Raw genomic sequence first — 13855 nt, forward strand, 5'->3', positions numbered from 1 at the left:
AGATATGCGAAGGAGGAGAACTTAGTCATGAATCGATACAGGTTCTACACAAAAAGTCAAAGAACAGGCGAATCTATCGATGACTTTGTTGCCAGGTTGAGAGAGATGTCAGTGAAATGCAAGTTTGGTGGAATGACGGATGAACTTATTAGGGATCAACTTATTGTACAGTGCAATAACAAGAAGATCCAAGAGCGTCTTTGGGCGGCGAAAAATCCTAACCTACTGACAGCCATAGACCTAGCTAAAATTGTTGAGGAGTCCCAAGGATACATGAAGGAACTTGAAAAGAAGAATTCTGGTGACGTTAACGAAATTTCCTGTCAGGAATGCTCAGAACAAACTCACTCTTCCGGAGAACAAGCTGACATAGCAGCGGTAAAGAATAAGAAGCTTGTCAAAAAAGTTCCTTTCATCAAAAATCCCACTACACAGAAGTCCTCTGTAACTCGCATGTGCAACAGGTGCGGGAGTACCGTTCACTTCTCAGACTCTAAATTTTGCTTTGCAGCCAAACAAGAATGTTTGAAGTGTGGTAGGGTGGGTCATTATGCGAGAGTTTGTCGTAGCAAACCTCGTTCTTCTGTGGCTTCTGTGGACGATAGTGCATTTGTTGATGAAGATGGTCACAAAATTTTGGTTGTTGATGGTGATTCGTCTGTGGTGTTGAGTGACAAACTCAAAGTCAGGCCTAAGGCACTTTTCATCATAGATGGCAAAGAAATTCACCTAATGGTGGATACAGGTTCAAGGTACACTATTATCCCACATGATCTTTTCTTGCTCAATTGGGGTACTAGGCATCTTTTGCCTAAAGACATTTCCCCGGGTGGTTATCAAGGCGAGACCATTGACATTTTGGGGTACTTCAATGCACACATTGTCTTTTCTTATAGGAACATACAAGGGAAAGTTTATGTTTCTAGGTCAGGCCCGGCAATTCTGGGTTGGGTTCACCAGTATGACTTGGCGATCATTGTCAACCCTCGTGCTTCACCACAGGTGATGATAATCGAGGATAATGAGTTGGAGAAGATTTTGGGCGATGCTAGCGCTGTATTTAGAGAAAGCTTGGGTCAACTCAAAGGGTATTCTCATCGAATTGTGTTGAGGGACCACTCCATTCCTGTGCAGCATAAGGTCAGGCGAGTCCCAATCGTTGTTAGACAGGAAGTTAAGAACATGATCGATGAGATGTTGGCCTCTGGAGTGATTGAACCAGTCGAGGCGTCACCCTGGGTTTCTCCCATAGTCGTCACAAAGAAATCGGATGGCAAGCTCCGTTTCTGTGTTGACTTAAGATCTTTGAATGATTGTGTGGTTGCGGACACCTTTCCTCTTCCCAATATATCCGAGTTGGTCACTACGTTACATGGTGCTAAAGTATTTTCTAAGCTGGATCTTAGAAGTGCTTATCACCAGATTAACTTGCATAAGGACTCTAAGCATTTAACTGCCTTCATCACACCTTTTGGCACGTTTCAGTTTACTCGCTTGCCTTTTGGGCTTAATTCAGCTGCCAGCGTATTTCAAAGGATGGTCTCCAATCTGCTTGAGGGTGTGGGTAATACGGTCTACTTTCAAGACGACATTTTGATCTATGGGCACTCAGTGGAGCAACATAATGTCACTCTCAAGATAGTGTTGGACAGGCTTTTGGTGGCTGGTTTGACATTGCGGAAGGATAAATGCAAATTCTTGTCAGAGCGTGTAGACTACTTAGGGTACACCATTAGTGCAAGTGGGGTGAGCCCGAAGGAGGATCTGTGTAGGGCGATTCGCTCTGCTCCTCAACCTCAGGACAAGGACCAGTTACGGTCCTTTATGGGGCTTATCGAGTACTATGCTAAGTTTGTCAAGAACTTTTCTGACAAAACTTCTTGTTTGAGGTCACTGTTAAAGAGAGGTGTTAGCTTTGTGTGGTCTACAGAGGTTCAAGAATCTTTTGAAGCTATTAAAAGAGAGATTTGCGAGGCAAAAGTTCTTACCCCGTTTGACATTAAGAAAAGTTCTGTGGTCACGGTTGATGCCAGTGCTACCGGTCTTGGAGCTATGCTTTCACAAATCTCTGGTCAGGATGAGCGTACTGTTGCTTTTGCGTCACAAACTTTAACAGAGGCTGAGAGGAATTACTCGGTTATCGAAAGGGAGGCTCTAGCAGCTTCATGGGCAGTGGAACACTTTCGTACCTACCTGTGGGGCATGAAGTTCATGCTCAAAACCGATCACAAGCCTCTTGTTAAGATTCTCTCTCCGGGAGGGACGGGTAAAGGCTCGGCTAGATTAGCTAGGCTTGCTTCCAAGCTTCAGGAGTTTCAATACACTGTCCAGTACATCCAGGGATGGAGGAATACACAGGCTGATTGTCTTTCTAGGTTGTCGCTAGATTGGAAGACTGTGGGAGCTCCGCTCTCATCTGAGGATGATGTTGCTGTTGCTTCTATCGAAGATGCTGTCTTTGTCGGAGAAGGTGTTTTTCAGGCTGTTGATTGGGAGCGTGAAATGTCTGCCGATCTTACGCTACAGGAGGTCATTAAGCTTATCAGGCTAGGTTCTAGGAGAGAGAGTACAGTTTCGGTTTCGGTACGTCCTTTTCTAAAAGTTTTGGAGGATCTTTCTCTTGTTACGGATAATTTGATTGTCAAAGGGGAAAGGTTTGTACCTCCTGGTGGTCTGAGAAGGAAATTGTTGGCTTTGGCCCACGAGGGCCATTTAGGCCAAACTCTCACACAACGCCGGCTGAGAGATAATTTCTGGTGGCCGGGTATGGATGCACAGGTGGTGGACTGGGTGGTGAATTGTCCTACTTGCAAGGAGGGCGAAAAGAGACTTAAGGTTGGTCCCAGCAACTCTCAAACTCACATACAAAACCCTGGTTCACCGTGGCACAGTATTTGCTTGGACTTTATTGGCCCAATGGGTGAACTTCATGAGAAGGACAGGTATGCTATTGTGGTTGTTGATGTTTACTCAAAATGGTTGGTGGTGGAGTTCACTAACAACATTACTACTGAAAGGACAATTGGGTTTTTGGGTGTTTTGTTTAGAGATGAGGGTCTTCCGTCTGTGCTCATCACAGATAATGGTACACAACTCACTTCTTTGGAAATGCAGTCTTTCCTTAAGGGTTGTGGTGTTACTCATCATCGTACTTCCTTGTACAACCCTCAAGGAAATGGCATGTGTGAAAGGGCTAATAGAGTGGTGAAAGGCATTATTCAAATGGCTTCCTCTGAGGGTCTCATTGTAAGGAAAATGGTTAATGAGATGTTATGGGCCTAGCGCACCACACCCTTGGTAGACGGTCAATTGTCTCCTTTTCAACTGATGAGAGAGCGCACTCCGGGTTCCAAACTTGTTCCTGCTTGGATGAAGCGAGTGGTGGCTCTGCAAAAGAATCCCTCTGGGGTTGTTTCTTCGTCCACTGGGTGTTCTTTTCGGGTGGGTGACTTAGTTAAGGTCAAGAGTGGTAGAATTGCAAGGGGGTTGTCTAAATTCAAGGGGCCTTTCACTGTGAAGAAGGTCTTGGATAATTGTGTTATCCTGAATAATGGGGAGTGTTGGAACTTTAGACGGGTGGCTCTTTATGAAAAGGGTGGGTCTCTGGTCAGCGGGTGTGAATCTTCTTCAGCAGAAGGTAACAGTGGTTATCTTTTGGCGCCCTTGCCACACGAGGCTACCTTGGTGTCTCCTGCTTCTCATGTGGTTGGCGGGTGGGGGGATTCTGGTGCCTCTGGTGTTCACTCTGCTCCAGATGCTATTCCTCTTCCTTTGCCTTTGCCACGGGGTAGGGTTCAAAGGTTTAGAAGAGCTCCAGCTTATTTGCAAGATTTTGTGTGTTAAGGTGTTGTTTTTTTTTTTTTTTTCCTTTTCTTTTTCTTTTCTTTTCATTAGAAAGAAAGAAGATGTGTAGTACATGTTCTGCTTGTTGTGCATTCTCTGAGCTTGTGGAATGTTCCTTTTACCATGTTCTAGGTTGCTTCATGCTTCTGTGTTCTCTCCTTTGGCAGTTGCGTTTGGCTTCTGCTGTGGAGAGTCCGCTCTTGTGTTTCCCGTCTTACTTAATAAAAGCAATCTCAGAAGAAGGCCTTTGTGGACTACCTTTTATCTACAACAATGTGCAACTAAACCACAGTGCTGGTAGCTGACCAAAACCCATTACAAATGGAGTTATTCCTATATAGTCAGACTTGTCCAACGGATAAGGCCACTTGCAGACATATAAAGAGCTAACTTACAATCATGATACCATGCAAAAGAGTAAAGATACATTTTTATGTGGAAGCACCGGTAGTACTGCTGAATAAAGCCAATTTTAGGGTCTTAAAGAGACACAGTGAACCTGCATCCTTTATCAATCAATCTAGATTTATGAGGTGCAGCAAATCACCTGATAGGGTATTCAGGGGATTGCTTATGACAAACCAAAAGATACATCTCCTCTCTCTCCAAGACCACAAGATGCTAGAAAAGGGCTCAAGTTGTTATTTAAACACATCCAGGGGCATGGGCTCAGGGTAATTGTTCATTTAATTTAATGAAAGTTTATTTTTTCTATGTTTATCTAATTATCCTGGTTTTAATTTTGCAAGGAAAAAGCATTTGAGGAGGAAGAGAAAAGACGATATGAGAATGAATATGAAATGGCCAGAAGAGAGGCACTAGAGAGAATGAAGCGAGATGAAGAGAAACGAAAACAAGATGAGAAAGACAGAGCTGACATTTTACGGCAGCAAATGGAGGACCTTAAACTTGGTGAACTGCAGGTAACATTATTCCCAGACTTAACTCCAGCCACCACCCACACAGAAATGTTTATTACAACCACTTCTACTGGTTGGGTGTTTCACTATTAGATTATTGGTAGATTATTGGTAAAGAACATTATCGTCGTTTCATCATTCTTTCCAACACTGAAAATTGGTGTGTATGCAGTCAGTTGCTTGTGGGATAAGTTGGATTAAACGTTGCATTCTTAGGTGCATTCTTTTAGAAGTCCAGCTTGGGATAGTGATGCATTTGGGTGCCTGTTTTGGGACAGAAAGTGTATTTCTATTCGCAATAAATCCCCAATAATCTCTAGGTCATAGGAGGCATTTTGTCTTGTAACAAAGGTCTCAATGTGACATATTTTTAAAGCACTTGCATTTTCCTACAATGTTTCACACCAAGGAAGCCACTTCTGGCTCAGTTAGTGCTGGCTCTTGGAAAGAAAATGTATGTTTACATGTTTTTTTCCAATAAGTTATGATAACTTTTTTTTTATATGTATTCTTAAACAAAGGTTTCTTCAAGTTTGCTCCCATTGTGAAGCTTTTAGTGAGCTGTTTGCAGTATTGCAATTTTCTTTCCTAAAGTTGGTGTTGATGCCTGCTCGTATTTCGTCAAGACAAAGAGTTCATTTAAGTTCAGTTCCCAGTGTAGCAAAATGATGACTGGTGAAGATGAGCATTTTCGATCTCTATTTTACTTGTCGGCTGGCCATGTAGCTCCGGCTTGCAGATGCTTCCAGAAGATGAAAAATAATACTTCAAGGAGCACCAACTTAAGGTCTTTGCTAAGCATCATGAGAAGCACAGATCCAAATGCTTTGCGACTTCTAGACCTTACTGGGCCAATTCTAGACCCTGAAGTTCTTTGACGCTGTGAAGCTGGCCAAGAGGGACACTATCCAATCATCCAATGTCTCCAGTATTTCAAGCACATCTTTGAGGTAGGTCAATGCTAGTACATCCTTCTCCACTATTCACCACTAGCTCTACATCCTAGACTGGATTTTCAGTAGGTGCGCATGTTACCACCGTCACTTAATGTGGTTATGTGCCACGTATCGGTGTCGCCCCCCTCTTCAGCTTAGCAGTCCACACTATCTGGAGTACTGTGCACCAGTTTGTGGGTGTTTATTATTATATTGGTGCCGAACTCTGAAACTGTCTGTCTCCCGACGGTTTTATTGTTAAAGTGTATGATAAGAGATCACATCAAATCGTAGCCTGCCTTCAGGAGGCTAACACTTTAATGTCGGGTGATTAAAAGTGACAAGCAGATATATTTAGCTTACCACTATCTTAATGCAAATGGTAAATCAATTGAGGCACTCGCTCTGGGGCACAGCATTTACGACTGGCTACTTGTTTACAAGAACATTGATTCTGTTCCTAGATCAGAAGTGTATAACAGAGGTGCCCCAGGACTGAATCCACATCAAGTTTTCAGGATATCCATGTAAGATAATTTTAAATACAATGGCTGTAAGTGGTGTTCATTTATATTGCAAGTGATTTCTTTACATGAAAGAATTGTATCTGGACACCCCTGTTCAAGGCTCTCCTTTCTGCTTGATTTAGCATAGTGCCTTGAGCATATGCAAAGAGGGAATACTCAGTTTCATATTTCGGTGAAAAAATCAGCTGCAAAATGTTTTTGGTCCATAATTTGCAAGCCCCACACAAAGGGACTTTAGTTACTATACTGTGACTGCTTTTTTATCCCATATTTCATCAATGTATTTCTCATAAGATTGTAGAGAAAATCCTGAACTACAGACTTCCACCTTCTCTATGTAAGAATGTGTTTCCCACCTTCCAGTTGTACTCAATTGCTCCTCTCTGTTACCACTGATGTTCAATAGTCATGTACAACCTCTAGTTGCCCTCTTTCACTTACTTGGGTTCTGGTTATTATGTCCTCCGAGCCATGGTTTAAGAAGTCACTACTTGGTCATTGAATGGATTGCCACATATTTTCTTTAACTCAGTACCAGCAAAACAGTGTCTGATGATGATTGGCAGCAGCAAGAACTTCAGCATCATCTCACTTTGGCCTTTGGCAGTTTGTGATCTCTCTGCCCAAGTAGCCTTTTGTGTTTAAAACAAACTCTTCAACTAAAATCAGTAGTGTCGGTCTTCTTTTTTCAGTTTAATCTAATAAAGAATAATTTTCACTGCCCTTTACCATCGTGATCCACTCTTGCCTATATGCCGAAATGAACTAGGGCAACGTCTTTTACCTCATCTTGACTGAAGCACATATTTAAATGCTGTAACAGATTGTGCATGATGTCTTTGTTGAATAGCAGCACAAGAATGGTATGCATTTCATAGTTTTAGCGCCTTTCCTATTTGTTGTACCATCTGTTCATCTTCCACTCATCTGATTTTTATTGTAGTGTAATCTACCTGTTAAATAAGAGCTTGTCAGCTTGTCCCTGACATTAAGAAACATTCAGGTGCATGTGCACTTTGGATAGCTGATCTGTAGATGACTTGTCTTCACCATTATATAATGCTTTATAATTACATCTTTAAAAAAATGTAATTCAACATTGATTAGCTGAGACTTTTCCTCCTGTGAAGGTTAAATCAATCAAAATCTTCATCTGTATATGTTCAGAAACAGAGCTATGAAGCAAGGGAGAATGAACACCTTCTTAACATTCTGGAGATCCTCCAGAGATGGATGCCTGTTACCTATTGTCTTCCTGTATTCTGTGAAGCCTGATTTTCCATCCTAGAGAGTCATTCAATAAAAAAAGAACTGACGCAACTGCCACGAATTCTGTTGGACCACGCTTCCTTTAAAGAACAATGACCGTTTTCCCAGTCTCTAAAGGCTGCATCATGTCTAGCTACATTGTTCCCTGTTTTTGTTCAATTTTCCTTCACAAAAGGTTTGGGAAAGGGTATTGTTTGTCACTTTTATTAGCTTTTTGAAATTTTTGAAGAAATGTAACAATTTGTCCAACAAAGCATTTAGAAGGGCAAGGTATAGTGATTCACTAATCAGAAAAGCTATTTACAGTGTTTTAATATTAAAAAAAAAAATACATGATTTTCAAACAAAACTTAAAATAGGTATGTATATGCACCGGCTTTGGAAAGTCAGGCCACAGTGAAACTAAGCCAAGCAGAAGGGAAGCTGGTAAGCACAAACTATGGGAAGGAATTGTGACTCGTCTGAGCAGGGAAAAGACAAAGCGCAGCAATACAACAAAACCAAAACAGAGTCCAGAGAACAGGGTCAGCATAACAGACCAGAAGGTCAAAGAGATGAGAAGGGAAATCCACAGTAGAACTCCAGAGCAAAACAGAATCCGTAGAGCAAGGTCAGAGTGAACAGGTAAAGGGGTCAAGGCAACTGAGAAACTGTAAAGCAGAAAAATAACAAAGGTGATGTATTGGATGGGTACAGTGTATGAACTAGCAACAATGCAAAGCCAATAAAACACTAAGCTGCCAGGCTGCTTCCAGATATTATCATGCTGTTTAAATACTGTCTCTGTCCCACCCTTGACCCAGGGTGACAAACTACACACTGCACCTTAGCCGCCATGGGCTGGTAAGCCATAGACTAAAAGGGATGCTCCTTACAGGTGTTTTCTTAGTGAATCTAAAACTTTGAACACCCTGCTGATTTCTGACAATGGTGTCTTGGAAATATATACATAGCTATTGCTCACATCACTTTGTGGTTTATTTTGCAAGGTATGACTTTGTGGTTTCTTTTGCAAGGGGTGACACTGATTAAACTGTCTTCTATCTCCCATCTCTTCTGGAGTATGACTGCTATGAAGTCCATTCTAAGCTTGTGTGTCTAGAGATGATCCTGTGCTGGCGAAGAAACTGTCCTCCCAAATTAACAAGCTATGCATCTTTCTTCTGGTTTGAAGGCCATGTGTTGCACTAAAGGGACAGAAAATTGAACTGAAGATAGCTCTCTTGGTGCAGAGCTTTTTTGGAGGGTGTAAGCGAATAGCCTTTTTTTAAATGTTGATAAACGGGGCCTTCTCTGTGGCTCACTGTCTGATAACATGTTTCTCCAGTATTGTATTTATAAATTCACATGCTTGAATCATCCCTGTCGTCATGGTGTGAGTCCCAGAGTAACAGTAGAAATAGCATTTTCTGATGGATACATCTGCCTGTGGATTCGTCACCTTTTGAATTTCCCCATATACCTCCATAGAACAAAAAACTCAACTAAGTAACCTTTCAACCTTATTTTATAACATCCAAAGTTCAGCCAATCACAGCTGAGACCTCAGAGTTGCCCCTCCCTACAGAGCCACCATACCTCTGATTTTTTTTACCGCACGTCGTGTGATAGGGAGTCTCTCTGAGCTCTGCTCTCTTAAAGTATTCTATCTTCAACTTTTGACCTCCAGTCCCAGCTTCTACCGTCGACTGTGTCGCAGACGATTACATCGGCAACAGCACCATTGGCAAAACTCCTCTGTCAGAACGGAGTTCGCCACCCACCCCTAGTCTTCGCATCAATCTGGAAAAATCGTCCATTATTCCAGTTAAATTGCTGATTTTTCTGGGTGCACATCTCAACACGGATCTCGGCGAGGCCTTCCTCACTCAAGAGAGAATATTGTGTATTCAGGGTACAACAAAGCTTCTTTCAATAAAAAAGTTTGTTTCTGTGAGACAGTACAAATCATGCTAATCCTTAATTGCCATCTCCACATGTGACCACTGCAGGAGCAGCTCAATGAGCAGTGGATTCAGTCTCAAGGTTCATTCAACCACAAGGTTCATGTTTCAGCAGCAATGAGAGCTGCAATGGCCTGGTGGATGGTCAATGAAAGCGTTGATGGATGGATGAGGGGGCTCACCTTCAAGAATTACAGGTTCACAGCAAGTGGTCCAAACAGGACTCGGAGTGCCACATAAACATTCTGGAACTCAAGGCAGTATTCCTGGGTCTGAAGGCCTTCCTGCCTCAGATCAAGCGTTTGTCAGTACTCGCCAGGGCGGATAATACTACAACAAAGTTTTACCTCCGAAAGCAAGGTGGCTCGAGATCTCGAGCGCTTTCCCTTCTTGCTCAACAGATATGGGAATAGCTCCTTGCCAACCACAACTCCTTGCGAGTGGAGCACGTGCCAGGTGTCCACAATCAGAAGGCCAACTCTCATCAGTGTCTCCAAACAGTGTCTCAAATGGGAGCTCAACGATCAAGATTTGCAGGAGGTCTTCCAATCCTGGGGTATGCTGACATTAGATCTAATCACTACGTTCCGCAACAAAAAGAGTCCTCTTTTCGCAAGCAGTAATCCTCATCCAAAATCGTGGGTAGATGCCTTCCAGTTTCCTTGGAGGGGGATGTTCACCTATGCCTTTCCCCTGTTTCCACTCATTCCTCGAATGCTTCAAAAAATGAAGCAAGTGCCATGTTGGCTCATTCTTATTGCTCCTGGATGGGCAAGCTGATTCTGGTACACCAAGCTGCATCGCCTATCGGAGTGTGCTCCATTTCTCTTTCCTCCAAGGGAGTATCTTCTCTGCATGAACCAGAGCCCAGTGGTTCATCCACAAATTCCCTCTCTTCAGTTTGTCTGAGATTTTAGTCTTTCCTAGGAGTGTTCTTCGATACTGCAGAAGTCTCTAGCTCCTTCCATGGAAATGTTACACAGCTAAATGGAAGATATTCTGTGCTTGGTGTATCTTCAAGCATTGCATCCTTTTTTTATCCTCTCTGGAGCAGGTGCTGCCTTATCTCTTGCACCTAGCCAAGTCGGGACTTTCTCACTCTTCCATAAAGGTTCACCTTCCTTAAATTTCTAGATATAGAAGACGTTCAGATCTAATTGACTCATCAAAGAATTTATAAAGGGACTTTAGAGATTTCCCTCCTGTTAATCCTCCTCCAGTACTGTGAAATTAAATACAGTCCTGTCACAGCTAATGCATCCTTCATTTGAACCGGTACACAAATGTGAATTGAAGTTCCTTTCTTGGAAGGTGGCTTTTCTCTTGGCCATTACGTCAGCCAGACGGTGAAATCCAAGCTTTCACAATAAAAGAACTATATCTTCAATTTTTGCCGGACAGGGTTATTCTACGCACTAACCCTTTTATTATACCCATCAACTTACCCCCTCAATGTGCTGATTGTCTTACCAACTTTCTTTCTGTCGGATCTCTTGGAGCCTCCAACGAATACTCTTCGGAATCAGAATGATGCACAAAGGGGTCCACCTCCTGTTAGCCCTGACTCTGAGAATAATCAAACACAGAGCAAAATGGAGAGCAGGAGAGGGAAAGTGTATTTGGGAAAAGGAACAGCAGGGAGTTTGACATCTGCAAGCATATATACCTTTAGGACACACAGGCTATTCCTGTTTCCTGAATTCCACCTTATACGTCAATATTTTAAACGTCTGAATGCCTGCTGAAACCTGTAAATACAATGAACAGAAAGAGTCATACCCTTCCTACTGATGCATCCTCCACATAACCCAGGTTATCAAGGTCACTATTCCTTAACCATACATACCTCATATAAGCATAATAAATCATTAACATGTTTCTCACCAGAGGAAACTATTATAAAGACTTCTTGGATACAAAGGAAATGATCCCAGTAATAATCAGTCTCGTATATTTTCCTCTTCTTCACACTCACAATGAGCGCTAATCCACATCGGGTTAGGGACCCCCGAATAGTTCCGTTCATAAATAATAATAGTAAATGAATAGGAGATGTAACTGGACAAAATAGAACAGGATAGATGCTTCTTTCTTTTGTAGAAGGTAAACTGTTTGGTGCTCTGCACACCTTTAGTGAGCTCCGTACTGTTATGTAAAAGAGCTGCCTGCTCCTAGCACAGTAACAACAAACACTACTTTTGTTTCAGCGACTCTGCGCCAGAAACAAAATAGGAGAAATGTGTAGATGGCAAGAACATAGATGGCCGTATTTCACCTCAAAGAAACCCCACCTGGGGCTCCTAAATGTTCAGTGGACTCAGAACCAGATGAAATAAAGAAGAGCGGACCGCTCCAACTTCCCTCAATTCCTTACCTCAGGAAGAGTATGAATTGGCATGAAGGTGGTGAGCAGCGCTCACCACTCGGGAAACCGACACTTCCCTCCTTCCTTACCTCAGGAAGAGGACGACCAGGCATGAAGGCGGCTAGCAGCGCTCACCACTCGGAAAAGCAGCTCAGCGTCCAAGAGCCCTTGCGACACAACGCTGACGGGAAGCAAACTGCAACCGGAAACACAATCACGCACCAAAATCAACGTGCGTCTTCAGCATTTATCCCATGAGTCTATGTCAGAAGGCTCCATGGGATTTGTAGTCTTGACGTCCAAAATTGCACTGGGAAGGCGCCGAGGCCCGCGATGCCTGACTCTTTCCTAACCCATCCTCCGCAGCAGAAAGGGCGTTGCATTCACTGGATAATAAATGTTGTTTAAAATTGTATCTACAAAGAATGAAGATCTTCCGGAAATCCTCTCAGTTACTGATCTTTCTCTGTACCTAGGGAAAGAACAAGCCTTAACACGGGTCAGCATTACTTGTTGGGTCACCTCAACGATTGTCTTTTGTCATGTAAAGGCTGCCCGCCCGCTTCCTATGAAAACGCAAGCTCACTCAATTAGGGAAGTGGCGACTTCTTTGGCCCTGTTAGCAGGAGCATCCCTGCCTGAAATATGCAGGGGGCAATGTGGGCAAATGCATACACATTCACAAAGTATTACTACCTCGATGGTAGATATTGATGTTGGATAAGCTGCGCATTGACCCCTCTTTGCTTAAGGTAGGCGGCTTTAAGCCTTTTTTGTTCTTTACACACTGATTGGTTATTTTATACTTCCAAGTTGGTTGTAAAACTGGTTGCATATACTGACTATTGACATATTTTCTTCTTACTTTTCTTCTCGGTTTTTCTGATGTTCCAATTTGGAATCATGGTGGCATGGTTCGCCTACCCGTCACCTTTCTTTTTCTCTTATTGTGGTTATAGTGCTTACTAGTCTGATTCAAGCATGTGAATCTATAAAAGATACAATACAGGAGAAAAAACAAGTTACTTACCTGTACACTGTGGTTCTCCAGTGTTGATATATTTTATAGATTCACTTGCGACCCTCCCATCTCCCCGATTAGGCTCACCTGTTACCTCAGAGTTTTGTATCCCTATACACTTGTGCTCAAAATCTGAGGTATGGTGACTCTGTAGGGGAAGGGTACTCTGAGGTCTTTGCTGTGATTGGCTGAACTTTGGATGTTATAAAATTAGGTTGAAAGTTTACTTAAGTCAGTTTTCTGTTCAATGGAGGTCTATGGTGATGTTTTAATACTGCTATTTCTACTGTTACCGTGGAACTCCCACCATGATGACTGGGAAGATTCAAGCATGTGAATCTATAATAGATATCAACACTAGAGAACCACAGTGTACAGGTAAGTAACTTGTTTTTTTTGTATTGGGCTGAAAAAATGTTCCATGGAACAGGGACAAGTAATTTTTCAACTGTATCATTCTGGGCAGAATACACTAGCATGCGTATTTGTATAATGTCCCAAGTAAAAGGGAATTCTGCTTAATTTATTACCTGTTCATGGCTATTTCGTACCCGGTTCCCACTAAAAAATTAGTAAATGGTTGAGTTATCATTTTTCTTTTAATATCTGCCCATTCTTCAGTACTACACGTTTTTTAGTGTTCATATATGGAGAAATTTTAATCTTTATTTTTTGCTGTCTCCTGCACTTGCCCTCATGCTGATACCAGGCAAAAAAACTGAAGAAAGAGCAGGAAAACTTGATGAAACAGCAGTGGGAACTGGAAGAGTTTGAGGAAGAGCGAAGGAAAATGGAAGAACGCAGAAAAAAATCTGAGCTTGGGTATGGAGTTTAGTAGTCATTTTTTTCTGATAGTTTATGTTGTGAAGAATATGCCTTATGTATGCATCTCCCTAACCCTTTATAACATGTGTGATCTCTGCGACACTGAGGTAAATGGACTTACTGGATGACACTTGCTAGGGAGCACCTTCAGCACTCCGCCCTGCCTCTTCCAGTACTTCTGTGTAATCTGGGTTGGTTGAGAAATGG

The 13855-nt window shown here is 42.4% G+C and overlaps 1 protein-coding gene across 2 annotated transcripts in view; it reads left to right on the top strand.

Moving 5' to 3' along the window:
• The window catches only part of TCHP (trichoplein keratin filament binding), a 413518-nt gene that overhangs the window by 164161 nt on the left and 235502 nt on the right, over nucleotides 1-13855 (top strand). For both annotated transcript variants that reach the window (XM_085633293.1, XM_085633294.1), the window contains exons 6-7: nucleotides 4593-4766; nucleotides 13533-13645. In XM_085633293.1, the coding sequence (XP_085489419.1) occupies nucleotides 4593-4766; nucleotides 13533-13645 (287 nt within the window). The remainder of the gene's footprint in view (nucleotides 1-4592; nucleotides 4767-13532; nucleotides 13646-13855) is intronic.

Source organism: Triturus cristatus, chromosome 11 (genome assembly GCF_964204655.1).
Source record: "Triturus cristatus chromosome 11, aTriCri1.1, whole genome shotgun sequence".
In the NCBI taxonomy this organism is placed as follows: domain Eukaryota; kingdom Metazoa; phylum Chordata; class Amphibia; order Caudata; family Salamandridae; genus Triturus; species Triturus cristatus.